Source organism: Nyctibius grandis, chromosome 19 (assembly GCF_013368605.1).
Source record: "Nyctibius grandis isolate bNycGra1 chromosome 19, bNycGra1.pri, whole genome shotgun sequence".
NCBI lineage: Eukaryota > Metazoa > Chordata > Aves > Nyctibiiformes > Nyctibiidae > Nyctibius > Nyctibius grandis.
The window spans coordinates 972836-989730 of NC_090676.1; the positions used below are offsets into that span (position 1 = coordinate 972836).

The 16895-nt window shown below is 61.2% G+C and overlaps 1 protein-coding gene across 7 annotated transcripts; it reads left to right on the plus strand.

The window, feature by feature from the left end:
• The first annotated feature begins 153 nt into the window (after positions 1-153).
• Positions 154-16644, plus strand: BCL2L1 (BCL2 like 1). 7 transcript variants are annotated; one of them, XM_068416095.1, is made up of 3 exons: positions 154-346; positions 1404-2072; positions 15052-16644. In XM_068416095.1, the coding sequence occupies exons 2-3, from the start codon at positions 1515-1517 to the stop codon at positions 15187-15189; spliced, it is 696 nt and encodes a 231-aa protein (XP_068272196.1). In that variant the 5' UTR covers positions 154-346; positions 1404-1514; the 3' UTR covers positions 15190-16644. The 7 variants fall into 7 exon arrangements, with proteins under 7 accessions (XP_068272196.1, XP_068272199.1, XP_068272201.1 ...); XM_068416098.1 differs by having other exon boundaries at positions 1409-2072; XM_068416100.1 differs by lacking the exon at positions 154-346 and adding an exon at positions 419-438.
• Positions 16645-16895: the final 251 nt, after the last annotated feature.

The window sequence follows — 16895 nt, forward strand, 5'->3', positions numbered from 1 at the left end:
CCGCGCCTGCGCACTGACGCCAACGGCTCCGCGCAGGCGCCCTCCCCTCCCTCTCCGGCCAGCCGCCGCTCCCGCCCCGCCCTCCCCGCGCATGCGCGCCGCTCCCCGCCCAGCCTCGCCGCGACGTGCGCATGCGCACCGCCCCCGCCTGCCCCCTCCCACCCCACCGCACCCCCCCGGCGCGGCCCAGGAGCGCGGCGGCCGCTTGGTGGGCGATGCGGAAGGAGCCCGGGGACTGCTGAGCGGGACGAGGCCCGGCGGGGCTCCCGGCGACCCCCGGCGTCGCTGCCAGCCGGGCCCGCGGGACAGGGGCGGGAAGGACCCGGACCCTCCACCGGCCGCTGAGGTGAAGGGCGGAGTGGGGCAGGCCGTGAGGGACGCGCGGCTCAGCCAATGGGAGAGCCCATTTTCAGGCCCCGCCCCCGCGGGGCTCTCCCGGTGGGTGATTGGCTGGTGAGCGAGGGGCGGGCGGCGTGGACGCCGTGCGGGCCCTCGTGCGCGGGCCCCGTGCTCGCCGCCCCGCCCCGGTACGGCGGCCGCGAGGGGCGGTGCGGTGGCCGGGGGGCAGGCCGCCCCCTGCCGAGCTACCGGTCTGGCCGCGGCTCCTCGTTGCTAACCGGAGGGAGTGACCGGGATCGCTCCCGTAAGAAGGCAGGGCCGGGTGGCGGCGGCAGCCTCGAGCAGGCCGTGTCCGGCGAGCCCGGTGCCGAGGACTCGCCGGTTTTCGGCCTTTTAACCCTTCGGCTCCCCTCCGCCTGCAGGGAGCGAGGGGCTTCGGGAGGGCGGGGGCGGCGCGGGGGGCTGGCGCCTGCCAGCGCGCCCGGCCGCGCTAACCGCCGGGGCAGGGGGGGCTGCGCCGCAGTTACCGTTAAACCGGGCCCGCACGGGGCTGCCGTAGCGCCTTGGTAACGCTGCCTGCCCGCTTCCGCCGGCCGCCGTTGGGCAACGCCGGCAGAGAGGGGCGGGGACAGCCGGGCCCTTTAACGGACGGGGCGGGGCGGGCGGGGGCGGGGCTGCCTCCGCCTCCGCGGCGCTCCGGGACTGGCGGAGCGCGGCCGGGTCGGCCCGCAGCTCAGCACAACGAGAGCCGCCCCCGCCCCGCAGCCGACCTGCAGCCGGCCTGCCAGGCGGTGCCTGCGCCCGGTGAGACCGCGGGGCTGGGGGCTGCTCGGAGCGGGGCTGGGGGGGTCCCCTGGGGCTCGAGGCCGGTTCCCCGGGAGGGGGGTGCTGCAGTCGGTTCTCTGTGCGGCTTCTATCCGGTGGCCCTGAGTCTCGGCGTAAAGCTGTGGGATGGTCTCAGTGGGATGATAAGCTGTCGGTGTTCATGGCACGGGAGCATCTAAGAGCTGTAGCATTAACCGTTTCCTTGCCTCTCTCCTCCTCTGGTGTTTGTCTGTGCAAAGGTCAGATGTTTCCGTCGGTCTTGAAGAAGAAGAGTGGAGTCGGGACCTGCTAAGTGCTGATCTGCTTGTGCTCCGGACCATGGACTCATTGAGGGTGTCCCAGGTGTGAAAATGTCCAGCAGTAACCGGGAGTTAGTGATTGACTTTGTTTCCTACAAGCTCTCGCAGAAGGGATACAGCTGGAGTCAGCTGGAGGAGGAGGAGGATGAGAACAGGACTGACACTGCAGCAGAGGAGGCCGAGATGGACGGCGTCCTCAACGGGAGCCCCTCCTGGCACCCGCCCGCCAGCCACGTAGTGAACGGAGCCGCCGTGCACCGGAGCAGCCTCGAAGTCCATGAAATCGTTCAAGCAGCCGATGTGAGGCAGGCGCTGCGGGAGGCGGGGGATGAGTTTGAGCTGAGGTACCGGCGGGCGTTCAGCGACCTCACTTCCCAGCTCCACATCACCCCCGGCACGGCGTACCAGAGCTTTGAGCAGGTAGTGAACGAACTCTTCCGCGACGGAGTGAACTGGGGTCGCATCGTGGCTTTCTTCTCCTTCGGAGGAGCCTTGTGCGTGGAGAGCGTTGACAAGGAGATGCGGGTATTGGTGGGACGCATTGTATCTTGGATGACCACGTACTTGACCGACCACCTAGATCCCTGGATCCAGGAGAATGGCGGATGGGTAAGAACTCCTCTCCCCGGTGGGGATGGCTGCCCGGGTCCTCCCTCACTGCAACTCCTTGTAGTGTTTTTGCTAGCGCTTGTCCTAGATCCTGCAGGGAGATAAAGGGGCGTGTGGCCTTTCACTCTGTGCTCTTAACGCTCTGCCCCAAGAGGGTCAGTCCACCACAATGACACAACAGTTTATGCTCACAAGTGTCCTCCATCCCCGTTTCTTCTCCTTCTCCCTGGGTGTTATGTAAAAGACCTGTTTTCCAAGAGCCTTTGGAAATCTAATGTCATCCAAGCTTGTTCTTCAAGTGGCAGCCCTTGCTCTCGGGCATGTTCCTGGTGTCATTTAACAGCAGGGAGTGGAGCTTCCTCCTCTCCACGCAGTGCCCCGGCGAGCCGGCCTGCGGTCTGCTGGGCTAACAGCTACTTCTTCATTCTGGAGCCAGGGCTTTGCTCCCTGCCGTGCTCGTGGCAAAGCGAATCCCCCAGCAGATCCTGGTGGGTGGGTGGGTGGGCTGCTGGGCCTGCCCGAGCTGCTGCGGTGGGGGCAACCTCTGCGCTGGGGAGCTGCTAAGCCTGTAGCTGCTTCGTGCTTGGCAGGGAGCAACGCTCCCAGCTGCCCCAGCAGCAAACCCTGCGAGCTTTCAATGGTGAGGCATTAACATGAATAAGCATTTCTCCAGGAAGCATTCTTGAAATGCCGGGTCCGGCCGCCGGCGCTGCCTGGGACTGCCAGCGGGAGGTATTCGACCTACAGATGTCTGAGTTTGCTTTTTGTTTCTGCGTCTTAGCGATTCCCTGCTGGTGTAACCTTTACTGGTGCCCACTGGGAAGAGTTCACGCTGTCAGGCGTAAGCGTCTAAACGGTGGGGAGCCGCCTCCTTGTGCTGGTGAGCTGAGGCCTTTTGGCCCTGTTCCTTTCCTGGTCCATCTGCAGACCCCTGCATTTCGAGGAGGGGGCAGGAGCCTTTGAGCCCAGCACTGTGCTCTGCACCCTCCTGACAGAGGACAGGCACGGGAGCCCTGCGGAGCTCCTCACGCCTGGCCGGCGATGCCGGGATCCCCAGAGAAGGGAGAAGAGGGGAAGTGGGTGCACCCAGGGAGAGGGAGGAGGTTCACCCAGGGTGCAGGAATCCCAGGAATGTGGCCGCCCTGGGGCACTGCCTGGGTGGGGCTGCTTGGGCAGAGGAGCTCGGTTTCGATTAATAACCTGGGATCTACTGGCCATTTCATCAGGCTCTGCCTGGCCCATTAGCTCTCTCATCCTGCAGATAACCCTGGCCAAACGCTGAGCTCCTTCCCCCTCCCTCTGGCTTTGGCTTTTAAAGCCACAGATTAGTCTTGGAATTGAGTGATCAAATTGAGGTTTCCAAGCTAGTGTGGCTGTTGCTGTTGGTGACGGATTGGGCTGTATCCTGGAGACCTAGGCGATAATGCAATCTGATTTTTTGTAAATGAACTCTCCGGGGGATTTAGATTAAATCACTGGTGGAAAATCACTGGTCCCTGCTTGCAGGGAATGAAATACCTCCTCCCTCTGTTCCCCACCCCCAACCATCATGATTGAGACTCTCCAATTCTTTTATGTCTGTCTCTAAATTAATTGTTTGGGGCAAATATTTGTTCAACAGATTGCGGAAGGGTCAGGACTCCTCTCTATCTGACCCACCCACCAGCTCTTGCTTTGAAGATCACCGTTAGCCCTGTTCCCACCCAGGGGAGCAGCCTTGATCTCTTCTTCTAACCTTGAACGGAGAGTCTGACTTGACTGCGTGGGTTGTGCTGCTGCCTGGGCTGTGCCAGGAGCTGAAGGGGCGCTGGGCAGGGTGGCAAAGGCTGTAGTGGGGGCGATCCACCCCACCAGCCCCCAAAACAAGGGCTGGGCAGTGTGGCTGCTGCCAGCCTGTTGCAAACCCCAACCTGGTGCTCGTTTGATGTCTCAGCTGTAGCTTTCCTCCGCGCTCGGGTTTGACTGTGTCCCTTTCTCGGGGGGCAGCCGTGCGTGGGGATGCTCTGCTTCGCTCTCGCGCGACTCCAGCTGCAGGGAGAAAGCTGCTGGCCTGCTGCCAGCTCTCCCTGCAAGGAGAGAGTGCCAGCCTGCACTTGCTGCGACAGAGCGGTCCCTCTGCTGCCGCCCTGTTTGCACAGGGAGCCTGTTCGGCGCATCTGAGCTGTTAGAGCCTGTCCCACCCAAACAAAGCTCTGCCGAGAGGTGCAGCAGGCAGGTCCTGGTGAGAGGGATGCAAGTTCTGGCAGGCCTGCTTGGCAGGGACCAGGTAGCTGGTGTTTTTGGAGTGCTGCAGCACTTTTCTTCCTGGAAAGCCCCTCTGAAAGAGGGAAGGAGCACGGCTCCATCACAGGCGTCGCTCAGCCTGGTTGCATAGGAAGCTCTGTTTCATTCCCTGCCAGTGGAACAAAGGCAGGCGTGGGACGGCCACGGGGTGCAGGTTGCCTTTGGAGGGGCCTGTTAAGGCTGCTGTGTGCTGGGCTGCAGCAGTTTTCTTGAGAAGCCATTCTTTGAGGTGAGGGGGAGATGGTAAATCTCGCTGTGTAGCGTTAACATGGGCGTATTTAGTCATGTTTACTGGCTCTGCCTTGGTTTGCCCTCCTCTCTGCAGTCTGGCACTGAGAAAACAAACAAACGAGAACAACCCGAAGCAGGGCATTTAATAACCAGCCAGAAGAGAGCTGCTGCCTCGGTGAGCCATCAGAACCAAAGAGGAGGCTTTCGTGGGGCAGTAGCTTTGGCCAGGACCAGATCCCACTAGCTGTGAAGTGCAGTGATCCCAGCGGGGATCGGGAGTCGTGGGGGGAGAAATCTGGTGAGTGGGAACACGGGAGGGGGAAGCACAGGGAGAGCCTGGCAGGCAGAGAGGTACTGACCGTGCTTAATCTGTTTGAGAAAGGACAGGGAGCAGGAGTTCTGCCTGGCCGTGACCCTCCAGTGGATGACAGCTTTTCTTTCAAGGCTAAATCTGCCTTCAGGGTGGGATTTAAAGAGGGTGTTCTGTGGGGGCTTGGGGCTAGATCTGTGGACACAAAGGCAAGAGGTTTCCTGTTTGCAGGGCATATGGTGAGGACCAGCATGAAGGGGCTGTGCTGGGCCAGGACTGGAAGCAAACAGCATCTTTTGTCACCAGGCTGTGACATCTGAATCCCAACAATCTGAATTCCCAGGGCCCTCGGCCGGCCCTGGCCACGCAGGACTCGGTGTGCCGGGACATACGTGTTGTGTTGCTCTGCAGTGGACTGGAAGCTTGTGGTTCTGTTTGGGGAAACCCCTCAGAAGATGTCAATATAGCAAACTCATTTTCTATCTTTTTAATTTTTTTTCTTGAATGATAGGAAATGACTCAGCCTGTGTCATATGACAGATTGCAGCTGGGATTGCGTCCTGTGCTCTTGCTCCAGCCTTCTCAATGGTTTCAGGCTGAGAGCTCGACGTCGATTCTCTGCTCTTCAGAAATGCTTTTTGGCCTTGTGCCATTGACCAGGTATCCTGCACAAGCCTTCCCCGCAGCCACTGCATAATCTGCCTGATCCCCTCTGCCCCAGGATCCTCGTACTGTGTCGGTCTGAGCTTTGCTGTCTTAAAGATGAATCCCAACCCGTGGTCTGCAAAGCTCAGCTGGGCCATCGCTTTCCACTTTGTCCTCTGTAATTGTTTTAAGGTCTGGATCCCTTGCAGCTGAGACGATGCCCCCATTGTCATCACCCGTTTGGGATGAAAAAAACACTTCCCCCGACCAGCTGAGTCCCTCATGTCCCTTCACAGCACAGGGTGTTCCTCGGGCTGTGGGAACCGGCTGCCTCACGGTCGCTGCCGGCACCGTCTTGGCTCGGGCTGTCCTGCCTGGCGTGGCCGTCCCAGGTAGCCGTGGGCTCAGCCTGCGGCTCCCTGGCAGCTCCTCCTGCGACCTGGGAGGCTTTTCTGCAGCACTCTCCAGGAAATGCCATTGGAATGACTTCCACTGCAGCTTCCTGCCCGGCCCGCAGCAGCATTCCTGCCGCTAGACCCAGAGCGATGCGATGTGGAGGAGAGTTTTCAGAGCTTTGCTCCTCGCCCCTTTCACTCCTTCTCTGGGGCCCTGCCTGTTTGCCTCGCTGCCTCTCGGTGTGCGGTGCGGTTTGATTACGTTCCTTAGATCTGTGATTAGAGCAGGCGCCTGGAAGGCAAAGCTCCTGCCCATCGCTGGCTCCGAGCAGCCCACTTAACCCCGTGGTCTTTCAGCAGAAGGGATAGCGTTTCCCTCCCTCCCCGGGGAGCCACTGAGAACTCGGGTTCATAAAGCACTCTGAGGTTCTTTAATCCGAAGGACGGAGTGTCAGTTTAAAAAAAGACCTGTGAAATAATTAGCGAGCTGTTCCTTGCTGCTCCGTGTTCACAGCTGCTCTGGGTAACGTCAGTCTTCCTGATCATCCTGCTCCTCTCGGGAGCCGCAGCTGGGTCCCCCCGAGCGCTGCCCGGGGTCTCTCCCCCATTTCAGCAGCAACAGGGTGTCCCACGGCAGCAGGGGGGTGGGAGGGAGCAACGTGCTCCCTTTTCCCGTGCAGAAGGTGCGGCTTTCTGTACACATTGGGGTGCTGCTCCTGATTTCCCTGGAGCTCCTGTGCGGTTTGTGCACGTGGGTTACCCCCGGGAGCAGCGATACGCCTGTGGCCCACGCCGGGTACGGGCTGAACGGTGGCGCGACGCTTCGAGGCCTTTGCATAAGCTTCTCTGCTTTGATTTTTACCAAGCTGCTGACAGCTGTGCACACAGTCCCGTCTTGAAATTACAAGGAGTGTTCCTCTAGCAGCTCTTTCCCCCACTAGCCGTAAAGCCCGAGTATTCCCAGGAGGAGCTGGGGGAAGGGATGGGTATCGGTTGTAGAAGTGATGCAGACCCGCTGAACCGAGAGGCGAGGGATTAATGGTGGCTTCTGCCGTGGGAGCAGAAAGGGGCTGGGGGGGCTGCTCTCTCCCTGCTCTGGTGACCCTGACAGTGGTTGGGGTGTTGGCTGATTCGGGGCCAAGGCGTGCTCTGCAGGGCCAAGGCGTGCTCTGCAGGGCCACCCTGCCTCTGCCTGGCAGGAATGCAGCCACGCTGTCCTCCACCCTCCGGAGAGGGATGTTACCCTTCTATTGTTCTGAGCAACTAAAGATTAACACAGATTAATGGAGGCATGAAAGGGAAGCGGTGTCCCTCGGTGCCAGGGCACTCCTTGGTTTGCTGCCCTGGCCTTGGACGGGGAAACCGATCCTCCTCCCTGCTCCCCCACCTGGAAGGACGTGCAGAGGAGTGTTTGGTGCAGGATCTCTCTGAAGTCCCGCTCCTAATTGTCCTTGGGATGCCGAGGGCTTAAGTTAGCGGACGTGCTTTCTGGAGCCGTGTGAGAGCTGTGCCCGTGGTGTGCCCGTGGAGGGGGACGCGAGGGCTTTGCTGGGTGCCCCAGGGTGGTTTCAGGGTGCGGGCTGGCCCTGCTGCGTTCGGGTGGGGAGCAGGGTTCCTCTGTGGCACAGAAGCCGACCAGCCCGGCGGAGCGAGGGTGCGGAGGGCTGCCGGGAGGCAGAGCCGTTAGCAGATGGCTCCAGCTGGGCTCACCGGGGAGCAGGTGTGGGTTTCGGGAGGCAGCCTCGTAAGAGAGACGGCAGTTTTGAACCCGGGAGGCTCGAGGGGCTGAGCCGTGGCTGCCACGACTTGCATGCTGGGGAGCTGTGACCTAGTTGTGCTGTAGAAACGCTCGTTTTATATTTTTAGGTATTTTGCTTATTTTATCCTCATGTTTAATTTAGTTAGCAAAAAGAAAATGAAAAAAAAAAAGAACTGGGAGGGCTGAGCAGCGCTGGGAAGGACTGCCTGCAGGCGGGAGCGCCCGCTGCAGCTCCTTGGTGCAGCCAACATCTCTCCAGCCCCAGCCAGCATCTCTCCAGCCGCCCGTGTCGTCCCTCGGACACGTGCTCACGTGTACCAGCCCAGTGCTGTCTCTCAGGATCTCTCTAATGGGAAACCCAGTGCGCTCAGCGCTGCCTGCGGGGTAGCGAGGGAGGGAGGAGCGGGAGCCGGAGCATTAACCAGAGAAGCTCCCGTGGCCACGGGGACTGTTTGAACTTGTGCTGGAGCTGGTCTGCCTTCCCTCCGCTGCGGGGAGCGGGGTGAGCGGGGTGTTTCAGGAGGCTTTGGGCTGGGTGCTCTCTCCGCTTGCCCCTGCGTTTACGCAGCGTGCCCAGGGAAGGGCGATGGGCTGTGTCTGTGAGGAGGGAAGTTGCGGGGGTCTGTGTGATTCCCTTGGGGAGAGCTGCTTGAATTTATTGCGTTATCCTCCTTCCTGCTCAAGCTTGTGTTTCAGCTGTGTCTGCAGACTTAGCTTCTAATTTAAGTAGATCCAATTAGTAGCTAGCTTCTGGCATCAGTATCCTGCTCGGGGAGATGAGCCCTGGAGATGAGGAGCCTCCGGTGGGAGTGGGGCTGGGCTCAGCCTTTCTGTCCCCGATCTGGGATGGCCCCGGAGCTCAGGGGGAAGCCGAGGCTGGGTCCTGTGCTCCCCCTGGCCAAGAACAAAGCAGGCAGGTTCTGTACCACTGCCAGCCAGGTGCTCTCGAGACTGAAATCAAACACTCCAAAACGTGACAACTTGGCAGCGGGCAGGGCTTGGAGCCGGAGGGGTGCGAGGGGCCGAGGGCAGAGCCCGAGGGGAGGGAGCTGCTGGAGCTGTTCCTCCCCAAAGGAGCATGGAAGGGTTTTCCTCTCCACTGGAGGGTGAAGGGCTCTTTAGGAAGCTCAGAGAAGAGGCCTCGGCTGGCACGGAGCTGGTTGGGTTTGAGAGTGGGTAACGCCACGCTCAGGTGGAGCGGGACAGCTGTCTGCATCACTTCAGTAGCTCTCCGAACAATTCTAGTCCTATTTGCACCACTCTCTGGGTTTTGGCATCCCTGAGACCGAGGAAGGCTGGGGACAGGGCGAGTGCTGTGTGGGGAGCAGGGCTGGTGGCAGCGCGTGACGTGACTCCGTGTGTGTGACTCGTGGCGAGCTGGCTCGGGGTTTGGGCCGGGATGTGGGAGCTGGGTGTGTACGTGGCCCTGGGCAGTGTCTGGGTGACATATGACTTATGTATGGAGAAAATGAGGCGTTGCTACCTGTAAATCAGCCATCGTGGCAGTGTTGCAAGTGCTTCCATTCTGTAATGGTATGGCTCACCAGCGCATTAAGCTTGCCGGAGAGCTAATATCTTTTATTAGAGCAACTGACCTCATTTAGAAGATTCCAGTGCACCAGCCAGTGATTATTTCATGCAACAACACGTATGGAGGAGCCCAGGGCAGAGCACAAAGTCTCCTTCTCATGCTGCACTGCTCACTCTCGCCTTTGCTGCATCAGCTGCCTCCTCTGCTTCCTGCTCTCAAGTCAGCCAGGATTTTGCTAAAAGGGACTTTGTGGCCTGAATCATTTGAGATTTCATGTGGACTAACAGGAAGTGAAAACAGAATGAGCACATCTTCCTCCTCTTCCTGCACCTCCACCCTTTCCCCTTTTTCATTCAAGTGGCCTGTAAGAATTCCAGCAGCCTGGTGAGGTGCTGGGGCTGGAGTGGGAAGCGGTGAGGCTTGGCCAGCGCTCCTCCGGGATGCTGGAGGACAAGTGGCTCGAGGCAGGAGATCCGGGCGGCCCTTCCCCAGGACCTGCCTGTCCTGGGGACCGTCCCTGCACCCAGCCTCGCTCCCTCAGGCTCTGGTAACGCTGTGGGTCGCTGCAGGGTGGATTTGGGGTAAGGCTCTTGGTGCATTTGAGGGCCAAGGAGAGCTGTTGGCATCGCGCAACTCAGCCCCTGGGTAGGAGGGAACGTGGCTCCGCAGCCGGGCACACGTGAGCGTGGCACGTCCCCTCGGCGCAGGTTTCCCCGCAGTTACACAAGGGCACGATTGCACAGGAGCTGTGACGTCCGGGAACAGCAGTGACAAGGTGAAAATTGAGCTTTGTTCCCTGGGCGCAGGGGACCCCACCGAGGCGTTTGGCCAGTGCAGCTCCCCGGCACCACGGGCAGCAGATAGCCGTGAAATTAAGGCAGGAGCCTCCCCCTGCCCCCCGAGCGTGCCCCTCGCACAAAGGCTGCCCGGCTGCTCTGCCTGCCGCGGCTCAGACACCATCTGTCCGGTGGGGAGAAGCATCAGAGAGACCGTCCTTCCTCGGACTATTCCACTTAATGCCCTTTGGAAAACAATCCCGTTCCCAGCAGGTGCTAATCTCTTGAGTGGATCCGGCTCAGCCAATGTGTTCTCCCCTTGTACCGCGGCCTCGTCGCCTGCCAGCCGTCCCGCTGCCGAGCGTGCCCGATGCCGGCCGGGGCTTCAGCACCTCAGGAGCCTGGTTAGGTCTGGGAGAAACGCTGATGAAAGATGGATCCAAGTGGATTTGTCTTTCTCACCGTCTCCTGCTTTAACACACATGGATGTTTCAGCAGATTTTCAGTTCCCTGCTCTCCATCTCGCGCTGTGCCCGGCAGCCTCCCGGGGCAGTGACGGGGGTTACAGCTGTCACCGTAGCCCCTTTCATGTATTTGGAATATGCTGAAATTGTGCTGAGTGGTGTGGGGTTATTGCAGGTTCCCTGGAGCTGCTGATGAAACCAGTTTGACAGGAGGCCGCCGCGGCGAGGATTAGGGCTGGAATGTGCTAGTGAGGGTTTGTTTCTGGTTAGGAAAGAGCTGGCTCTGGCCCTTGCTGGGCTGAAGCCCCGCAGGTTTGTGGGGCTTCGGGCTGAGGCCAAGGGGCAGCCTCCCTGCCTGTCCCACCACCTGGAGAGCAGAGCCAGGCAGAGATGTGCTCTTTTAATTAACCCTTGTGAGTTTATGGCTGCGTCCCTCAGAGTTGCAGGTTTCTCTGCACGCAGAGCCCCGCAGCACCCCAGCACCCGCTCCCAGGGCAGGCGATGCCGGGGAGGCAGCAGGCGGGTGCCTGTTCCCTGCCATTGTCATGGAGATCAGCAGCTGCTTCCCTGGACCTCACCATTTGCATAACAGTTAGAGCTGGGTCTCTGGAGCTGTTTGCACCTGCCAGTGTGCTGTCCCCAGAGCCCCTTCCCCTCCCTGTGTCCCCAGAGCCCCTTCCCCACCCCACCCCGAGCCTGCCCAAGGTGCTGATGGGGACCAGTGGGGTGAAGCTGGGGATGTGGAGCAGCTCCGAGACCTCTGCCTGGGGTGGCAGGTTTCCTTGGCACGCTCCCGAGCCTGGGGCTCGCGTTGAGCTCCCGTCCCGATGCTGCAGGCAGTGCTGTGTGGCCCGTGTCCCCGCTGCCCTCCTTTTGGGCCTGGGCTTCAGACAGGGCTGGGGGCGGTTGGGGCCACACGTGGATGTGGTGTCTGGGCGTAGGGAGCACCTCCAGGATGTCTCTTCCATGTTCATAGCACGTAGGGCCTGGCCAAGCTGTGTACAGGATCCGAGTGACAGCCTTTGGGAATATTTGTGTTTTCTTTTTTCCTGAAAGATCTCAGCTGCCTTTTCCCCGCTCTGTGCTTCACCTCCGGGTTCGCATATGCCGGTCCCACGCGGTGAGCTGGCAGCCCGAAGGGGCTGGGGGAGCAGGTTGCTGTCGATGCAGGGCTTTGTTGTGGTCGGCGCCGAGCTGCTGCCTTTCTTTTTCCACGCTTGTCTCGCTGCTCACCACAAAACTGTTCCAGCATCTCATTAACGAATGCTTGGTCATCCAGATGACTCTGCTCCTGGCCGGCGATTGGTGTTAGACCTTAGCAGTAACACAGCTGTAGTTACGGCGAAGGTAGAACAGAAACAGCCTTGTTTTGGAGTGAAACATTGCCTCGTGATGCGAGTGCCTGGGCTGGGAGTCAGAGGCTGTGGCTCACGCTGCTGGCTCCTGTGCAGCTCCAGGCAAAGCACCTCACCTCTCCGCACCTCCCTGGTGTGTCTGGGAGCGGTGCTGCCTTGTCCCCCAGGAGGGTTTGGAGAACCGGCTGATTTTTGATAAAACTCATTCAGATCCTTGGGTGGGAAAGGCTGTTGTAAGTGTGGAGCTGGTTGCTGTGGGTCTGTCTGGGTATGAGGCTGTGGGGAAGCTCCGGAGCTGCTGCTGGGTCAGAGTCTCGCTGCCAAAGCCAGACCAAGTGCCACTGGATCACCGTGAACGGTCCCGGCAGAGCCTGGCTCTTCTCTGCTGGTTTTCAGAGCTTCGTGCTGGTGTCTCGGTGACCTCCATACCCTTCACCTCCCCGGGCAAGGGAAGCTTTCAGTGGTTTGGGGCACTGTGGGTGTCTCGAGAGCCTTTAGGACTGCAAAACCTCCCTGGCCCTACTCTGCAGGGTGGTGGGCACTGACAGAGTCTGATCTCCAGGTCCTCTGTCTCCTGCAAGCAGCACGAGTGGCTGGAGGGAATTTCCCCCCACCCCAGTAACAGCAAGAAAACGCTGTGTCCTTCCCCTGCGCCGGGGAGGGATTGCCTTTGGTGTAGGCACAGCCTCTCGCTGCTTCCTCATCGCCTGCCCCGAGCATCCTCCTCTCGGACGTGGCTGTCACAGGGGTGGGGAAGGGGATGTGACGGGTGTTCGGCGGGGGAACAGCCTGTCCTCTCCGGGGTGGAAGAGGCCCACGGGCAGGCGGAGAGGGCGGCTGAGACGCTGACGTGCTGTTGCTACCATAGTCCTTGTGATCGGCTCAGGAATTCCAAATATTTCCTCTCAGATAAAGGTGACTGGGGGAGGCCAGAAATATCAGGACGTGTCTGGGCAAGCCTGAGATCCCAAACACCAGGCCAGAGAGGTCAGGATCGGTACTGGGAGCACTGGGCTTCAGGTGCTGAGCGCTGTGGGAACTGAGCACGCTGCCTTTCCCTGACCTTGGAGGGAGGATGCTCTGGCCTGTTTTCCCACTCCCCCTGGTCTGGGATCATCGTTCCCAGGGGACACATCTGGGATCGCAGTTGTGCAGGGGCTGAGCTGCCGCAGCTCCTGGGGACAGTGTCCCCGAGGAAGGCCAAGGCACTCTCTCCTCCCCGGTCCCCTGCAGCCCCCAGCTGCGTCTCCCACCGCTGCTGCTCCCTTCCCGGGGTGAGGAGAGGGGCTCGCGTCCCCTCCCTGCCCGCGCGGGGCTCTTGTCGTGCCCTTCTCCATCTGTAGCACCCGATAGCTCTCGCTTCACCATCTGCCATTTATCTCTTGTTCAGCAAACACTTCCTTTTCTTAGAAGTAAGAGCTTCAAAACACGCTTCTTGGAACTGCCTTTCCCCAAGCTCGGTGGCACATACCGTGGAGTGCGGAGGCTGGGTGCCAGCCCGGGCTGGGGGGGCCATCCCCTGCCTCCTGCCCTGCGCAGAGCCCGGGGGACGGGGCAGCCCCTTCCACCCCTGCAGCCTTCCTGGGGACAGGGGGGACGTCCCCTCCCGTGGGTCAGGAGGAGCCCGGGGCGATGCGTGGGGCTCTCTGTGGGGCAGGGCTTACTGCATCCCCCAGCAAAGCGGCTTTTTCGGGGAATACACCCGAGGGCACAGGATCGGGGGAGGCCTGTGGCCAAGGAGAGGGGCACAGCCCGGCTCCCTGGGAGCAAGCGTGTGTGTCTGCCACACACCTTGCGTGTGAGCTTGAGTGTGTGTGTGTGTGTGGCAAGGTGAGGAGATACCCTGTGAGCTGTGACCGTACTGGGGCTGTTTTGGGGGAGCCAGGGGCACATCTCCATGAATGATGGAGAGGCAGCTGCCTAGAGACCCTCTCGATCCCAGCCATGATCCGGGCACCAAACGTCCTGCAGCGAGAGGCAGCGTGTGGGCAGAGCTGCCGGAGCCGGGCAGGCAGGGATGCTGCCCGCGGGGAGGCGTGACACAGGCACAGCGTCAGCCGGGCTTATCTCTGCTTTCCCAGAGCAGCCGAGTTACTGGAACTGCGTTCACTTATCAGGGAACAGGGGAGCTCGCCGGGAAGATGGGCTCGAGGTGCAACAGCGCCGAGACTGCCCGGGATCCCCGAGCCCGGAGCTCGCAGCTCCAGCTCCCTCCAGCCCCTGTGATCATGCTCAGCCCTGATAAAGCAGGGAGCTGCTGGGGTGTAAAGTTCCCAGCTTGGTGTGGCCTGCCCATGGACCCCTCCTGCCCATGGACCCCTCCTGCCCATGGACCCTCCTTCCCTGCGGTGCCGGGGTCCAAGCTGCAATCTGCACCGAGGTCCCTGGGTGCTGTGGGGGTGCTGCGTGGGCGCAGGGGCCAGAGGTGCTCTCCGAGAGCCTGGGTTTGGGAGCAGTTCAGCTCTGGTGGTCTCTCTCTTTCTCTCTCTGCCCTCCATCTCCCCAGTCCAGGCCACGGCTATCTGTCCCCAGCCCTGTCACACGCCTGGCTCTGTTGAATCTTGCTGTTGCTGGAGATGGAGGGCTGGAGGTGGCCGGCACGGGCGAGCCGGGCCGGAGCGACTGCATTCCTGGCCAGGCCTGGTGCCCGAAGCCTGGGGAAGGCAGGAGTTTGTGACCTGGGGTGTCTGCCTTCCCCACAGGGACTCGTGAAATCCATCTCGTGCTGCAGAGCGACCTGCGAGGGACGTGGGAGCTCTGGTCTTGCCAGGGTGCAGCAGCAGGGAGAGGGAGGTGGGAGGCTCTGCTTTGGATGGGGGCTGGTGCTGCAACCACAGGCACCGGCCCTGCTGCTGCTCCCGCAGGCCTCGGCCGTGGAATACAGCCCAGCACTTTGCTGCTGCGATGATTTCCATCACACTTTGATGCTAATTTTAGAGAGCCCGGAGCATGTGACGCATCCCCTGCCCTCCCGCGTGGGGTTCTCCTTGCAAATCCTTTCTGGCATCCGCTTCTCTCATGACTGGTCCTGTGCTTCCCCCCTCGCCCTCTGCGTGATTCAGAGCGGGGAAGCACAAGGTGTCTGTCATCCACCCAGTCCCTGCCGAGGAGCCCGGCAGCCTCCCTGCCCCGTCCCGTGGAGGAGCCGGGACCCCCACGAGCAGCAGCAGCAGCGAGGGTCCCCACGCCCCGCTCCCACCCCCCCGCTCACCCCCTCTCTCTCCCCACAGGAGCGCTTTGTGGACCTCTACGGGAACGATGCTGCTGCCGAGGTGCGGAAGGGCCAGGAGACCTTCAACAAGTGGCTCCTGACCGGGGCGACGGTGGCGGGCGTGCTTCTGCTGGGATCCCTGCTGAGCCGCAAGTGACCCTCCGCCGAGCCCCCCGCGCCGGCACGGCCGCGCCTTCACCGCCACATCCACTACACTCCGCTCCCAGCACCGTCACCGGCGCGGGGGGCAGCCCCTCCGCCTCCACGGAGCTTTCTCCCCCTCGTGCCGCCAGCTCCTTTTAGCGTAGCCCCTTATTTACCGTTCCGTTGTGTTTTAAAGGCGCTGAGGCCAACGCAGCACTTCAGCCACCAGCTCCCAGCGCTGGGGGGGGGTCCCCGCAGCGGGCACAGGGCTGGCTGGAAGGTGTCCCAGCCCCGCAGGGTCTCGAGATCACTTTGAAGAGAATAAACAGACTTATTTTTGCATGTGTGAGTGCGTGCGTGTGTGTAGATGTGTCACTAATATAAGGTTCCCCAGCCAGAGCAAGAGACCAGGCTCCCCTGTCCCCAGCACGCTCAGGCCCTGGGACGGAGCGTCCCCACAGCGTCCCCATCCTGTCCCCGCTTCCTCCGGGCAGAGCTCGTCCCTGTGGTGGGGGGGAGCAGGCAGAAAGAGGCAGAGGCCAGGGGTGAGGAGCTCTGCCCTGTGTCACCCTGAGCCCCTTTCTCCCCGGACATCAGCTGCTGGGAGCTGAGGCTGCTCTCAGGTGTGTCAGGCCCAGGGCTGTGCCCGCTTTGAAGGGATCCTCCTCCTCTTCCTCCTCCTCCCTCTGAATGTAGGTTGCTGTGGGGCAGTGCCCGGCCCTCCCCATGCCCGCTGCTCCAGGCAGCAATGCAGAGAGGCAGGGGAGGAGGGGGGAGCGCTTTCCCCGGCCCCCACCCTGCTACAAGGGGCTCTGCAGCGAGCCGGGGCGTGCAGCGAGCGCAGGAATAGCGAGCCGGGGGTGGAAGGGGCAGGGGGTGGCAGCAGGGGCAGGCAGAGCCCCAGGAGCAGCCCCACGGTGGCCAGTCCTTGGGGGTGGGATGAAGCCTCTTTGGGGACAGCCACTGGCCTCTCCTGTGCTGTCCCCGTTGCTCAAGCAGGTCCCTGTCCCCGTGGCGTGGCTGTGACGGGTGTGTGCAGTGGCAGAGGTGCCTGGCCTCCACCTCCCTGTCCCTCCCCACGCTGGGGGCTTTGAGCTGAAATGAGCTTCAGAAATAATAACCCCTCGTCCTTGGAGCCCACCGCCGGCAGACCCCGGCTGTCCCCGCGGGCTTTGGCTGTGTACATACCTCCCGCGCTCTGCTGTACATATCCGAGTAGTTTTTAATTCATTTGTGAATACTTTAATGCTATTTTTGTTATATCTTGTCTGTCTGTATTTATGTGTGGGACCGTGCTCCCTTGCAGAAGAGGCCAAGGCGGGATGGTGGCGGTGGGGGGTGGCCGCTGAGCACGGACTCGTGTTCCCCATGTAGGATCCCACAGGGGGAACGTGAGGATTAGCATTAGCCCTCGATCGCTTCGGTTTGCAGGTGGAGGTGAATCCACTAATAAATTCTTGTAATTGAAGCTGCTGATGGTGCTGTTGTCTTTGGTGGGGGGGGGTATTGGGGCAGCTTTGGGCAGGAGCTGCCTTCAAGGGGGTGGATGGAAGGGGATGGGTCCTCTCCCTGCCTGGGAAGGGTTGGGGTGCTCTGGGAGGGGTTGCTGGTCTCACTGGGGTCCTGTCCAGTGGGCTCCAAGCTGGGCTGGAGGGGGCTGATTTTGTGGCTGTGGGCACAGCACCAGTGAGGAGCCGGGCGCGGGGGGGGATCACCTGC